Raw genomic sequence first — 13,018 nt, 5'->3', positions numbered from 1 at the left:
TATACCCTTATTTTACCAGGCAATCAACCCATTCACATTCATATTACAAATTCTAACCCACCTTCTGTGGGTTATAGTTCCATGTGAGTTCAGTTTTCAGAGCTTTTGCACTGCTGTTCAGATCTGACCTGCATGTGTGTGTACCAGTGGCCAGTCTGAGATTTGGGTAGTAGTCTGTCTCATACTTCTGTGCTCAAAGTGTAGGTATGCTGTTTAGGTTCAGATCCACACACACAAATGGCTCAGGGATAGGCCCAGGAGTTTATAAACATATGTTAAGGAGTTGCTTTTCTCTTTACAGTTTCTCCTTGAGCTCCCTTTTCCTGACTCTCAGGACAGAAAGTAGGAGCTTAATTTAGTCCTCTCTTCTATATATTGCCTGTGACTACTTTGTGTCAGTTGCAGGTGGCTTAGTACAGAGGGGACCAAACCTCCTCTATTGGAAGAGGAAAGTTTTCCTTCTGTAATTTATGTAATTGAGAATCATTTTCTTAGATATTCCAGCACCATTTTTGAAATATTAGCCTTTGTTGCTAGACACAATTTGCCTAATATTTTATTTAGGATTTTTACATCTATGTTCATGGGGGATATTCACCTATAATTTTCCTTTCTTGTAATATCTTTGTCTGATTTTGGTATGAACATTAGGCTGACCTCAGAAATATGTTAGGATACTCTGAGTTTGGGTAAGATTGGTATTCTTTCTTTCTTAGATATTTGGCAGAATTCACCAGTGAAGCCATTGTGACCTGGAGTTTTTAGTACAGATTCAATCTTTAATGGATATGACTATGCAGATTTTCTTTTTTTTCTCATGTCAGCTTTGAAAGTGTTTTTCAATGAATTTTCTTCTATTCTAACTTGTCAGAACTTGTTGATATGAGTTATTTTCATAATATCTTCTTATCCTTTCAATTTCTGAATCTCTAGTGATACTAGCTTTTTTATGTCTGATATAGGTAATTTTTGTTTTCTCTTTTTTTACTTGATTGCTTTTTCTAGGTATTAAGCAGTTTGGGTTTTGTTGATCCTCTAGTGTGTGTTTTCTGTTTATTTTTTTTTAAAGATTTTATTTATTTATTTCACAGAGACATAACGAGAGAAGGAACACAAGCAGGGGGAGTGGGAGAGGGAGAAGCAGGCTTCCTGCGGAGCAGGGAGCCCAACGCGGGCTCGATCCCAGGACTCTGGGATCATGACCCAAGCTGAAGGCAGGCACTTAACAACTGAGCCACTCACATGTCCCATATTCTCTGTTTTTAAGGTTTCTGCTTATGTGTTTATTTTTTCCTTCTGTTTTGGGTTTTAATTTGATGGTCTTTTTCTACATTTCTGAGAATAAATACTTAAGTTTTTTCATATTCATTAATTTTCATTAATATTTAGCCTTTTCTGATATACACAGATTTTTATGTACTTTCTCATCACCATCTTTGCTCTAAATATTTTCTCATTTGTGTTATAATTTGTTGTTGTTCCATGGGCTATGTAGAGATGTGTTTCTTAATTTCCAATTATATGGGAACTTTCTAATTATTATTCACTTCTAGTTAATTCTTTTGTGGTCATTGAGATTATATTCTAAATGATTTCAACATATTTAAATTTCTTAGAATTGCCTCACATTACAGTATATTTTTATTTTGATCAACATGCAGTTGAGGGAGTATGCATTCTGCAGTTCCTTAATGTAATATCTGTATATGTCAGTTTGGTCCAGTTGATCAAGTGTTATGTTGAAATCTTCATTTTTACTGAATTTTTTTCTGATTGTTTAATCAACATTTGAGAATATTATGTTAATATCTCCTTTATTTTCCTTAACCATTTGGGAGTAAGTTGTTGACATGCTGCCCCATGACATGCTGATACATCACTGTATCATTTCCTATAAAAAGAACATAATCCTACATAACCCCAGTAAAGCCATGAAAATCAGGAAAATCAGTGCTCCATTACAGACAGTATTCAGTATTCAGACTTTCTGGTTGTTCCAGTAAGGATTTTTACAATAAAAGGAGGCAGTTCAAAATCACATGTTGCATTTAGTTGTCATGACTCTAATTTTCTTTGGTCTGGAACATTTCTTTAGTCTTTCCTTGACTTTCTTGACCTTTTGAAGATAACAGATTATTTACTTTGTAGAGTGTTTTTCAATTTGGGTTTCTCTGATGTTTCTCATGATTAGGTTTGGGTTAGAAATATCACAGAAGTGACATTGAATTCTCATCATATGTTATCAGATGTTGCACAATTTTTGTTTGTTCCCCTGCTGACAATTATGACATTAATTAAGGTTATGGCTGCTAGGTTCCTTCACTGAAAATTACTCTTTTTCCCTTTGTAATTACGTATTTTGCGGGAGGTACTTTGAAACTATGTGAGTATCTCATTCCTTTGCAAATTTTTAGTTTATTATATCCATACAGAATCATGCTTTCTTGGGGCGCCTGGGCAGCTCAGTTGGTTAAGCGACTGCCTTCGGCTCAGGTCATGATCCCGGAGTCCTGGGATCGAGTCCCGCATCGGGCTCCCGGCTCGGTGGGGAGCCTGCTTCTCCCTCTGACCCTATCCCCTCTCATGCTGTTTCTCTCTCTCTCTCTCAAATAAATAAATAAATAATCATAAAAAAAAATCATGCTTTCTTATTTCATTCATGGGTCTATTATTTTTTTTCTTCACTTTTTACTTTAAAAATATATAGACTCACAAGAGATTACAAAAATAGTTTAGAGAGTCCCAGGTTCCCATCACTCAACTTCTCCATTGGTAATATCTTACGTAACTTTAGTACATTATCAAAACCAGGAAATTGATATTGATACAATGTAGATAACTAGACTACAAACTTTCATCAGATTTCACCAGTTTTTGCATACAGTTGGTTTTTTTTTAAATGTATATGTGTATAATTCTATGAAATTTAATCACATAGATTGGTGTAACTACTACCATAACCAAGATACAGAAGTGTTCTGTCAAAGGAATTCCTTGTACCTGTCCGTTTATAGTCACACTCCTTCTCCCTGCCCCCTGCCTTCTTTAACCCCTGGAAACCAGTGATCTGTTTCTTTACTGTATGATTTCATCTTTTTGAGAATGTTCTATAAATGGAATTGTATAGCATGTAACCTTTGGGATTAACTCTTTTTACTCAGCCTAATGACTTGGAGATTCATCTGAGTTGTTATATGTATTAATAGTTATTTCTTTTTATTGCTAAGTAGTATTCTAATGTATGAATATATCACAGTTTATCCTGTAGAAGGACATTTTGGTTGTTACCAATTTTTTACTATTACTAATATAGCTGCTGTGAAATTCATGTACTTATTTTTACATGAACATAATTATTTCTCTAAGACAGTGATTCTCAACCAGGTGAGATTTTGGCCCCAAGGTGACATTTGGCAATATCAGAAGACACTTGATTGTCACAACTAGGGAAGAATTTTCTTTTGGCATCAGGACTGCTGATGAATATCCTAGAATACACAGGACAGTCCACACAAAGAAGAATTTGGTTCAAAATGTCAGAAATGCCATGGTTGAGAATCTCTGCTCTAGGATAAATGCCCAGGAGTGTGATTGTTGTGTTATATGGTATGTATATGAATATTTTATAAGAAACTTCCAAACTAGTTTTCACAGTGGTTGTATCATTTTACATTTCTACTAGCAAAGTATGAGGGATCCAGTTACTCTACATCCTTCTCAACATTTGGTACTCTCAACATTTTTTATTTTAGCCGTTCTAACAAGTATGTAGGGGGATTCATTCCCATTCTAATTTGCATTTTCCTAAATAGCTAATGATGATGAACATTTTTTCATGTGCTTATTTGCCATCTGTGTATTTTCTTTGATGAAGTGTGTGTTCAAGTTGTTTTGCCAATTTTTTTTTAAGATTTTTATTTATTTGAGAGAGAGAGAAAGCATGAGCTGGGGGAGGGGCTGAGGGAGAGGGAGAAGCAGACTCTCCCCTGAGCAGGGAGCCTGATGTGGGGCTCAATCCCAGGACCCTGGGATCATGACTTGAGCCGAAGGTAAACACTTAACTGACTATGCCACCCAGGTGCCCCTCAAGTTGTTTTGCCATTTTCTAATTGCACTGTTTTTTTAACCATTGAATTTTTTTTTTTTTAGATTTTTTTTTTTTTTTTTTTTTGAGAGAGAGAGAGAGTGAGAGAGAGAGCCCAAGAGGGGGTAGGGTCAGAGGGAGAAGCAGACTCCCTGCTGAGCAGGGAGCCCGACGTGGGACTCAATCCCAGGACTCCGGGATCATGACCTGAGCCGAAGGCAGTCGCTTAACAACTGAGCCACCCAGGCACCCTTAACCATTGAATTTAAAGTTTTTATTTATCCTGGATACATGTTTTTTGTTGGATGTGAGATTTGCAAATATTTTACATCTTAAAAAATCATATTTTCTTATTGTGTTCAATGTTACTATTGTAATTTGTTTTCATTCTGAAAATGTCACTGATTTAATGGCCAGTGGCAGTCTCCTGTTATCTTTTGAACTTGTCTTTGCTTTCTGGCATAAGAAGACATTTCAGACTCTTGTAGTTTTCCATCCTCTGGAATTGGCTGTTTCTCCAAGGAGCCTGGTTTCTTCTAGTGGAAGGAGATATTTAGAAGCCAAGATTTCAGCACTAGGTGTACACATTTCTATTGGGTTGTTCCCAGCCCTCTCGGTGGCATTGTGTAGACACACACATAAACACACACACACACATGCACTCATTTTACATTTATTTCTTCTCTATATATTCCTCTCTACCCAGGCAGAGAGGCCCGCTATTAGAAATCAAAAGCCTAAGTATTTATTTATTTGATTAATCTCTCATTGTATAACTAATGTCCCATCTCTCTTGCCATCCTCTCCCCAGCCAGGATTCTGACTCACCACTTGGATTCTGACTCTCCACTCAGGCAACCTTTCTGTGTGGATGAACCTCTCACCCTGCTTGGGCTTTGACACTCCATGCTAGACTACCCCTCAACATGCATAACTTCCCTGCAGCTTGATCTCTGACTTACCACCCCCACCCCATCAAAATGCTTATCTCATTCATGTAGACACCTTTCTTACCCACTTGAGGCTTTTATTCCCCATGTTGGACTACCTTTCACATGGGTGTCTTCCTCATCCTGTTTAGGCTTTTAATTTCCAATAGTGGGCCTCTCTGCCTGGGTGCCTTTATCCTATTCAGGATCCGACTCAAGATGTTAGGTTACTCTATGTAGGTACCCTCCTTACCCTGGCTCTGGCATCTCAGGTCAGATTGCCTTCCCTTACCCTGCCCAAACTGGGCCACCCTCAGTCCCTGGATGCTACCCTTCTCCTACAGGGGATCTGACTTCCCACTCCAGGCTACCTCTCTATGAAGATGTTTTCTGTACTCTGGTCCAGATCTTCCACTCTACGTCAGGGTGCCCCACTCTAGAGACACCTTCCTCATTCTGCTTGGGATCAATCCACATGCCAAGCTGGACCTGCCTTTCCATGGAAACCTTTCTCATCCACATCAGGCTCTGATATTTTATACCAGGCCACCTCCAGATTCTCTCCTTGCCCTGATTGGACTATGATACCCTGTGTTAGGCTACTCTTTTACTTGGGCACCCTCCTTACACTAATGAGGCTCCTGTTACCTTACTCTGGGGTACTTTTGCCTTACCCCATATAGGTGCCTACCTTATTCTCTCCACCTAATGGCTTTAAAATTTAATTGTTCAGGAAAGAAAAGATAAAAGGAAGGGGAGAATAAAAAGGTAGGAGGAGGAGAAAGAGAAAGGATGCTTATTTTTGATTAGCATTTCCTTGGTGTATCTTTTTCTATCCTTCTACTTTTAGTGTATCTGTCACCTTATGCTAAAGTGTATCTCTTGTGAATAGCATATAATTTGGTTTTATTTATTTTTACCTTGTTGATATTTGTATTTTAATTGGGATATTTAGATCATTTATATTTAATATAGTTACTGAAATGATTGTTTTAAGGTTTGCCATTTTGCTGTTTATTTCTATTTGTTTTCCCTGTCCTTTATTATTTTAATTATTTTTATTTCATGTTATCTCTTTTGTTGGATTTTTTTTTTTAAGATCTATTTATTTATTTGAGAGAGGGACAGACAGCGAGAGAGAGAGCACACGAGTGGGGAGGAGGTCCCTCTGTTGGATTTTTTATTGTACTTTTTTCTATTACTCTTTTAGTGATTATTCTAGAGATTATATTTAACTTTACAATTCATTTTAAGTTATTATTCTTTCTACTTTATGAGCAATGAGGACTCTTTTTGGGGGCGCCTGGGTGGCTCAGTCAGTTAAGCATCTGCCTTCAGCTCAGGTCATGATACCAAGGTCCTGGGATCAAGCCCGGCGTCGAGCTTCCAAAGCTCAGCAGGGAGTCTGCTGCTCTCTCTCTCTCTCTCAAATAAAGAAAATCTTTTTTTTAAGAGTTTTTTTGTTTTTGTTTTTGTTTTCTTTAGAGAGCGAGAGTGTGTGTGCCTGAGTGGAGGTGGGGAAGGGCAAAGGGAGAGGGAGAGAGACAGAATCTTAAGCAGGCTCCTCACTCAGCACAGAGCCCAATGCAGGGCTCAATCTCACAATCCTGAGATCATACTTGAGCTGAAATCAAGAGTTGGCTGCTCAACTGACTGAGCCACCCAGGTGCCCCAATTAAACTCTTATAATAGTTTAGCTCCATTTGCCTGCTCTTGCTTTTGTGCGTGTATTTATTTTCTACATTTTTATAAATCACCACAAGTTGTTGTTGTTTATTTTATTTCATATGAAATATAGAGTATACAAGTATATATAAAAAGGTGCATATGTATGTGTGTATATGTATATGTACTTGTATGTATTATACACACACACACACAGACTCTAAGTGCCTTCATCTTTTCTATAGTTCTGTACTATGTTGGATTGTTTTATTTGACCCTAAAAATTTTTTTAGTATTTCCTGAGATCTGCTGGGGTTCTGTCCTGTTATTTTTTTATTTTTTCTGTATTTGATTCTAAAAAGTAGATTCTTACTTTCTTTTGAGAATCCCTATATGATCTGTTATCTCCCGTATTTTGATCTCTTAATATATTCACAATCATTTTAAAGTTTTTCTTTCTGCACTAATTCCAGTATCTGAATCCTCTGTAAAACAGTTTTTCTTACCTCTTTTTTCTCTCAATTTTTAGTCACTTTTTTCTGCTTGATAAATTTCGTAATTTTTGATTATGCAATGGATGTTGTGAATTTAAAAAATCATAGGGACTGAGGATGCTGTTACTTTCCAACAAGAGGATTTGCCCTTTTCTCTGTTGAGCATATAAAGTGGCTGATTACTTCAGTCATGTCAGGAGTTTTACTGGGTCAGCACTGGGGTGGAGCTATAGTTGACTCATTATACTTTTTTTTTTTTTTTTAAGATTTTTTATTTATTTGACAAAAAGAGAGAGAGAACAAGCAGGGGCAGCAGCCGGCAGAGGGAGAGGGAGAAGCAGGCTCCCCGCTGAGCAGGGAGCCCGAGGCAGAACTCGATCCCCAACCTGAGCTGAAGACAGATGCATAACCCACTGAGCCACCCAGGTGCCCCAACTCATTATACTTTTGATTTTTCCTGATCTTTGGCCTCCCTGGATTTATGCTTTAAGCCTGACAGATCTTTGACTCTTCAGTAGGTAAATACAGTGAGATACTCACTTTAGTATCTCAGATATTTGAGTTCAGCTCTTTCAGCTCTCAGCTCTTGCACCTTTAGAATATGGCAAATGTAAGGGGAGCCCAGCTATATATTCATTGTAGTTATACTTTCTTAAGGGACATTTGTCTCATAAGAACTCAAACATTGCAAGTGATTTCACTTTTCCTGGCTCAGCCCCCTTCTTGGGGATGGTACTTCTGGGTTTTTTATTGTGTGTCTGGAATATGTCCTCAGGTTTGAAAGTTCTCTCCCTCGGGCAGTAATTATTTAGCTTCCTGCCTTATTCAGGTTCAGAATCTGGCAGATGTCTTGAGGAGGAGACCTGATGTTTGTTACAGGCCCCTCTGTCTAGTGGGCCTTCGTTTGTTATTAGTGCCATGACTATGAAGATTTCACTCTGCTTTTCTGACTTAGTTTTCCATTCTCCCATACCATCCTGATACTAAGAAAATGTCCTGTGGGAAAAATTGACTTGGCATTCTGCTAGATTTCACTCCATCATGCCAGCCCATGAGTTCATCAAAAGCTCTGGTGATTTCTCTTTCCCAGTGGAGTATGTCTGTCTGTACTCTGTCCCTGCCCATAATCTCCAAAATGCCCCTCTAGTATATTAGATGATATTGTTTCCTGATGCTTCCATAACTTTTCTGATACCAAAAAATGTAGTGGATTTTTAAAAATTTTTGTCTCCTGTCAACTTTCCTAAAAACTTATTTATATTCTAGTGAGTTATGTTTAAATTGTTTTGGATTTCCTGTGTGCCTAATTATATCAAATATGAAGAGTGGCAGTATTATTTCTTCCTTTCTTATCCTTCTATCTCTCATTTCTTTTTTCTGACTTACTGCTAATGCCATTTAAGACCTTTACTAAAGTTGAACAGAAATGGTAAGAATTGGCATTCTTATTTTGTTCCTAATCTCACAGTGAAGTGAAGTGAACATTTTCTGCATTTCAGTATAAATAGGATGGTTGCTCTAAAGTTTTTTGTGGTTTCCCTTTGCTATGAGGTTTTAGCTACAGAATTATTGAGTTTTATTAAATAGTTTATTTGACTATATTTATATGGTCATATGCATTTTCTCCTTTATTTTATTGATGTGGTGAATATATTGATTGATTTTTGAGTGTTAATTCACCTTGCATTCCAGGAGTAAACCATCTCAGTCAGAATTCACATACATCCATTTGGTTTTGGATTTTGTTTATGATTTTCTTTTGGATTTTGTTTAGGATTCTTACTTTTAGATTCATAAAGGAGATTGGTCTATTATTTTCTTTTCTCCTAATTGTCCTTTTCAAGGTAGGCAGAAGGTAGGAATTCAGAAGTTCTTCTATTTTGTGATATAACTGTTACTCCAAAATAATACAATATTACTCTATTTTTAAAAAAATAACTTTTTATTTCTTATTTTAAAAAAATACTTGAGAGAGAGAGTGAGTGTGTGTGTGAGCAGGGGGAGGGGCAAAGGGAGAGGGAGAGAGAGAATCCCAAGCAGACTCTCCACTGAGCACAGGGCTCAATCCCACGACCCTGAGATCATGAGCTGAGATGAAATCAAGAGTCACACGCTTGGGCGCCTGGGTGGCTCAGATGGTTAAGCGTCTGCCTTCGGCTCAGGTCATGATCTCAGGGTCCTGGGATCGAGTCCCGCATCGGGCTCCCTGCTCCTTGGGAGCCTGCTTCTCCCTCTGCCTTTCTCTCTCGCTCTGTCTCTCATGAATAAAAAAAAAAAATGATTATTAAAAAAAAAAAAAAAAGAGTCAGACGCTTAACCAACTGAGCCACTCAGGTGCCTCAATACCTTCATATTTTTGAGTAATTTTAGATCTACAGAAAAGATACAAACATAATAGAGTTCCCTATACCCATCTCCCAGCTTTTCCTGTTAACATCTTACATTACCATAATGTACATCTGTCAAAATTAAGAAGCCAACATTTGTACATTACTATTAACTACACCAGATTTTATTTATATTTCACATTTTTTTCATCAATAACCTTTTTTTTTTGTTCCAGGACCCAATGTATATCACATTCCCTTTAGTTAGCTGTCATATCTCTTTAGTCTCCTTTTGTCAATGGCAGTTCCTCGTTCCTTGTTTTTCATGATTTTGACAGTTTTGAGGAATATTGGTCAATCTTTGTTTGGCTAATATTTTGGATGATTAGACTGGAATTATGGGTTTTGGCAAAAAATACCATAGAAGGGAAATACCCATCTTTTCACATCATAGCAGAGAGTATGCGACATCCACATGACAATATTGGTGATGTGAACCATCATCACTTGACTAATATGGTGTTTGTTATGTTTCTCCACTGTAAGATAACTATTTATTCCTTTTTATTACTCTGTTCTTTGGAATCCAATTAATAAGTCCAGCCTATACTCAAGGGAGAAGGGAGAGATTAATGTTCATCTCTTTGGATGGGGAGGTATCTGCATATATTTTTCTGGAATTCTTCTGTAAAAAAGATTTGTCTCCTCTCATTTTTTTAATCATTTATTTGCTCTATTCTGTCTTAATATTAATTCTCTAAAATCTTAGTACATAATTACAATCTTAAAAACCTCTGGTTCTCCCACTGACAATAAACTTCTTGAGGCAAGTCTTTATTTCTTATTTATTTTTGTACACTCTATGCATTTAACGCAGTCCCTTAATTTATAGTAGACTTCAAGTAATTTTTTAAAATGATTATATTTTTACTTTGACTGAAAAGTAGTTTCCTTAGCTAAATTATATAATAGTATTCTAAATTGAAATTTAAAGTAGATTTTTAAATGAATAAAGTAAACTCATGCATCATTGCCTTATAGTAAGTATTTAAGATAGCAAAGGGTAATGCTGAAATAACTTAACCATTTGAGGTTGATGTATCTCCACAAAATATTCCGAATCTACCTTTGGAAAGAGATTACAGTATTTGATAAGCCACGGATATTACCTTCTGTGTCCTTTCTCTTTTTTGTTCAGACCATCAGAGGTGATTAAGACCCCATTTTCTGCCTTCCCTGGAAAATCGTCATCTGATGCAGTCACTCAGATAACAACAGAAAGTCCAGGAAAAACCATGTTTTCATCTGAGATTTTTATTAATGATGATGATCGTGGACTTGAAATTCCAGAGCCCAGTGCCCAGAAGCTGGGCAAAGTTCCTACCACATTTGCTTCATCATCTTCAGTTCAACAGATTACTCATCCTCATGGCACAGATGGTAAGAGAATGTTATTACATTTTAGGTCATATTACCAACTTCTGTAGGAAATGATCCCAGAAATTTGTGAGGGGGTCTTTGTAGTCAGAAAACCTAATTTTAATTTTAAACATTAGGATCCACATGATTCTATCCATCTTTTATTTACATAGCTATGAAAGGAGTGTGATTATATTTTTGCCTTAATTTCTGGAGGAGTTAACAACTTATGTGGGACTCATGCTGCTTGTTGTTGACTTATTTTTATCTCATGATACTTAGAATTTAAAAACTATGGAGGTCTGGTTTTAGGTGGGCAGGTGAATTATTGCCATTTTATATTATATTAAATGTTACAAACTATAATAAATAGATGAAAATACAGGTAATAGTGCAAACACAATACCAGTCTGTTTCTTGCTTATAAAACAATGACCAGGGACCCAGGCTGACTGTGGCCCTGCTGTCTTTAAAACACAGAATCCATAATTACCTTGGATTCACCATCACAGTCAACTAGAAGGGATAAAACATGGAGAAGCACATGTGCTAGGCCTAGAAGTGGCTCAGATCACTTTCTCCTAGCTAGGAAATGGTTTAGCTGTGATTTTGAGGATAAAAAAGTAGATTTTGGGGCGCCTGGGTGGCTCAGTTGGTTAAGTGTTTGCCTTCGGCTCAGGTCATAATCCTGGAGTCCTGGGATCGAGTCCCACATCAGGCTCCCTGCTCAGTGAGAAGCCTGCTCCTCCCTCTGCTTGTGGCTCTCTCTCTCTCGCTCGCTCTATCTCAAATAAATAAATAAAATCTAAAAAAGAAAAAAAAAAGTAGATTTTGATGAACAGCTAGCAATCTCTACCCAAAGGTCTACATTTAGAGTGTTCATATGCTGTGACAGTGGTATTTCAGTAGTGCTTATACTATATAACATTAAAATAGAGCACGTTTTTTCTTTTCCAGACCAGTAGCAGGAAAATTAATAATTAAGTTCCCATTCTTCCCTCAAGTGAGAGTGGGAACTTTAAGTTACTAATTTAAGAATTTAATAGTGTGCAAGTCTACTGAAAATATTATTTTAAGTTTTCCTCTTTATGCAAAAAGGTTATCTGTCTGTAGATAAAGATGGGATATGCCTAAATATATAAAGAAAATTTCTTGGTTCAGCATTTAACTTTGAATGAATTTAATTTAAACAAGTACATTTATATGTTAAGATGATTATAATTCTTATACATTTTTAAGGTAAAATAAAAACATACCCCCAAATCTACAGTTTAATAAATATCACAGAGAACATCTTTGTATGTCAGTTACCTAGTGCCACAGTGATACTGGAAAACAACCTCACAAATCTCTGTGCTTTGTAACAACAAACATTCACTTTTTTCACTCATGGGTTTTGTGATTCAGTTGGAGTTTAGCTTTAGGCTACAGAAATGGTTTGGGTCTGGGGCGCCTGGGTGGCTCAGTCTGTTAAGCATCTGCCTTCAGCTCAGGTCATGATCCCAGGGTCCTGGGATCGAGCCCCGCATCAAGCTCCCTGCTCTGTGGGAAGCCTGCTTCTCCCTCTCCCACTCCCCCTGATTGTGTTTCCTCTCTCGCTGTCTCTCTCTCTGTCAAATAAATAAATAAAATCTTAAAAAAAAAAAGAAATGGTTTGGGTCTGTTCCATATGCCTTCTTCTGAAACCCAAGCTAATGGAACAATACCTACCCTGGGTTATATTGTTCTCATGGTGATGCCAGAAGCGCAAGAGGGGAGCTCCCAACTGTGAAAGTGTGTTTTAAACCCCTACTCATATCAAATGCATCAATTTATATAGAGGCCATAATTTATGTTTTCACCTTTGCATACAGAACCTGGGAGAAAGGATTCCTTTAAAGGATTAATATCATTTGGCTTACTGAAAAAATATTATTTTTAATACTACTGTGTATTTAAAAGTAAAATTTTGTGAGGGTTTTTTGTATGAAAACATTTTAACTTACAAAGAATAGTATGTTAAACACATGACTTTGCTCAATACTCTAACAGATTCAGAATAATATACTGTATGTGTATATTTGGTTCTATTTTCCAAGTTTTTGAAAAAATAAATTTTAT

General features: G+C 36.9%; 1 protein-coding gene across 7 annotated transcripts in view; it reads left to right on the top strand.

Moving 5' to 3' along the window:
• Positions 1 to 13,018, top strand: part of ALMS1 (ALMS1 centrosome and basal body associated protein) — a 216,706-nt gene that overhangs the window by 121,982 nt on the left and 81,706 nt on the right. For all 7 annotated transcript variants that reach the window (XR_010405594.1, XR_010405592.1, XR_010405593.1 and 4 more), the window contains one exon: positions 10,698 to 10,939. Coding sequence is in view for 4 of the 7 variants with exons in the window: in XM_064572311.1 (XP_064428381.1) it covers positions 10,698 to 10,939 (242 nt within the window). In the remaining 3 variants the exon portion in view is untranslated. The remainder of the gene's footprint in view (positions 1 to 10,697; positions 10,940 to 13,018) is intronic.

This window comes from Mirounga angustirostris, unplaced genomic scaffold (assembly GCF_029215605.1).
Source record: "Mirounga angustirostris isolate CCGP_5_RB_7025 unplaced genomic scaffold, mMirAng1.0.hap1 SCAF_10, whole genome shotgun sequence".
In the NCBI taxonomy this organism is placed as follows: Eukaryota; Metazoa; Chordata; class Mammalia; order Carnivora; family Phocidae; genus Mirounga; species Mirounga angustirostris.
This window is presented reverse-complemented; position numbering and strand designations above follow the sequence as displayed.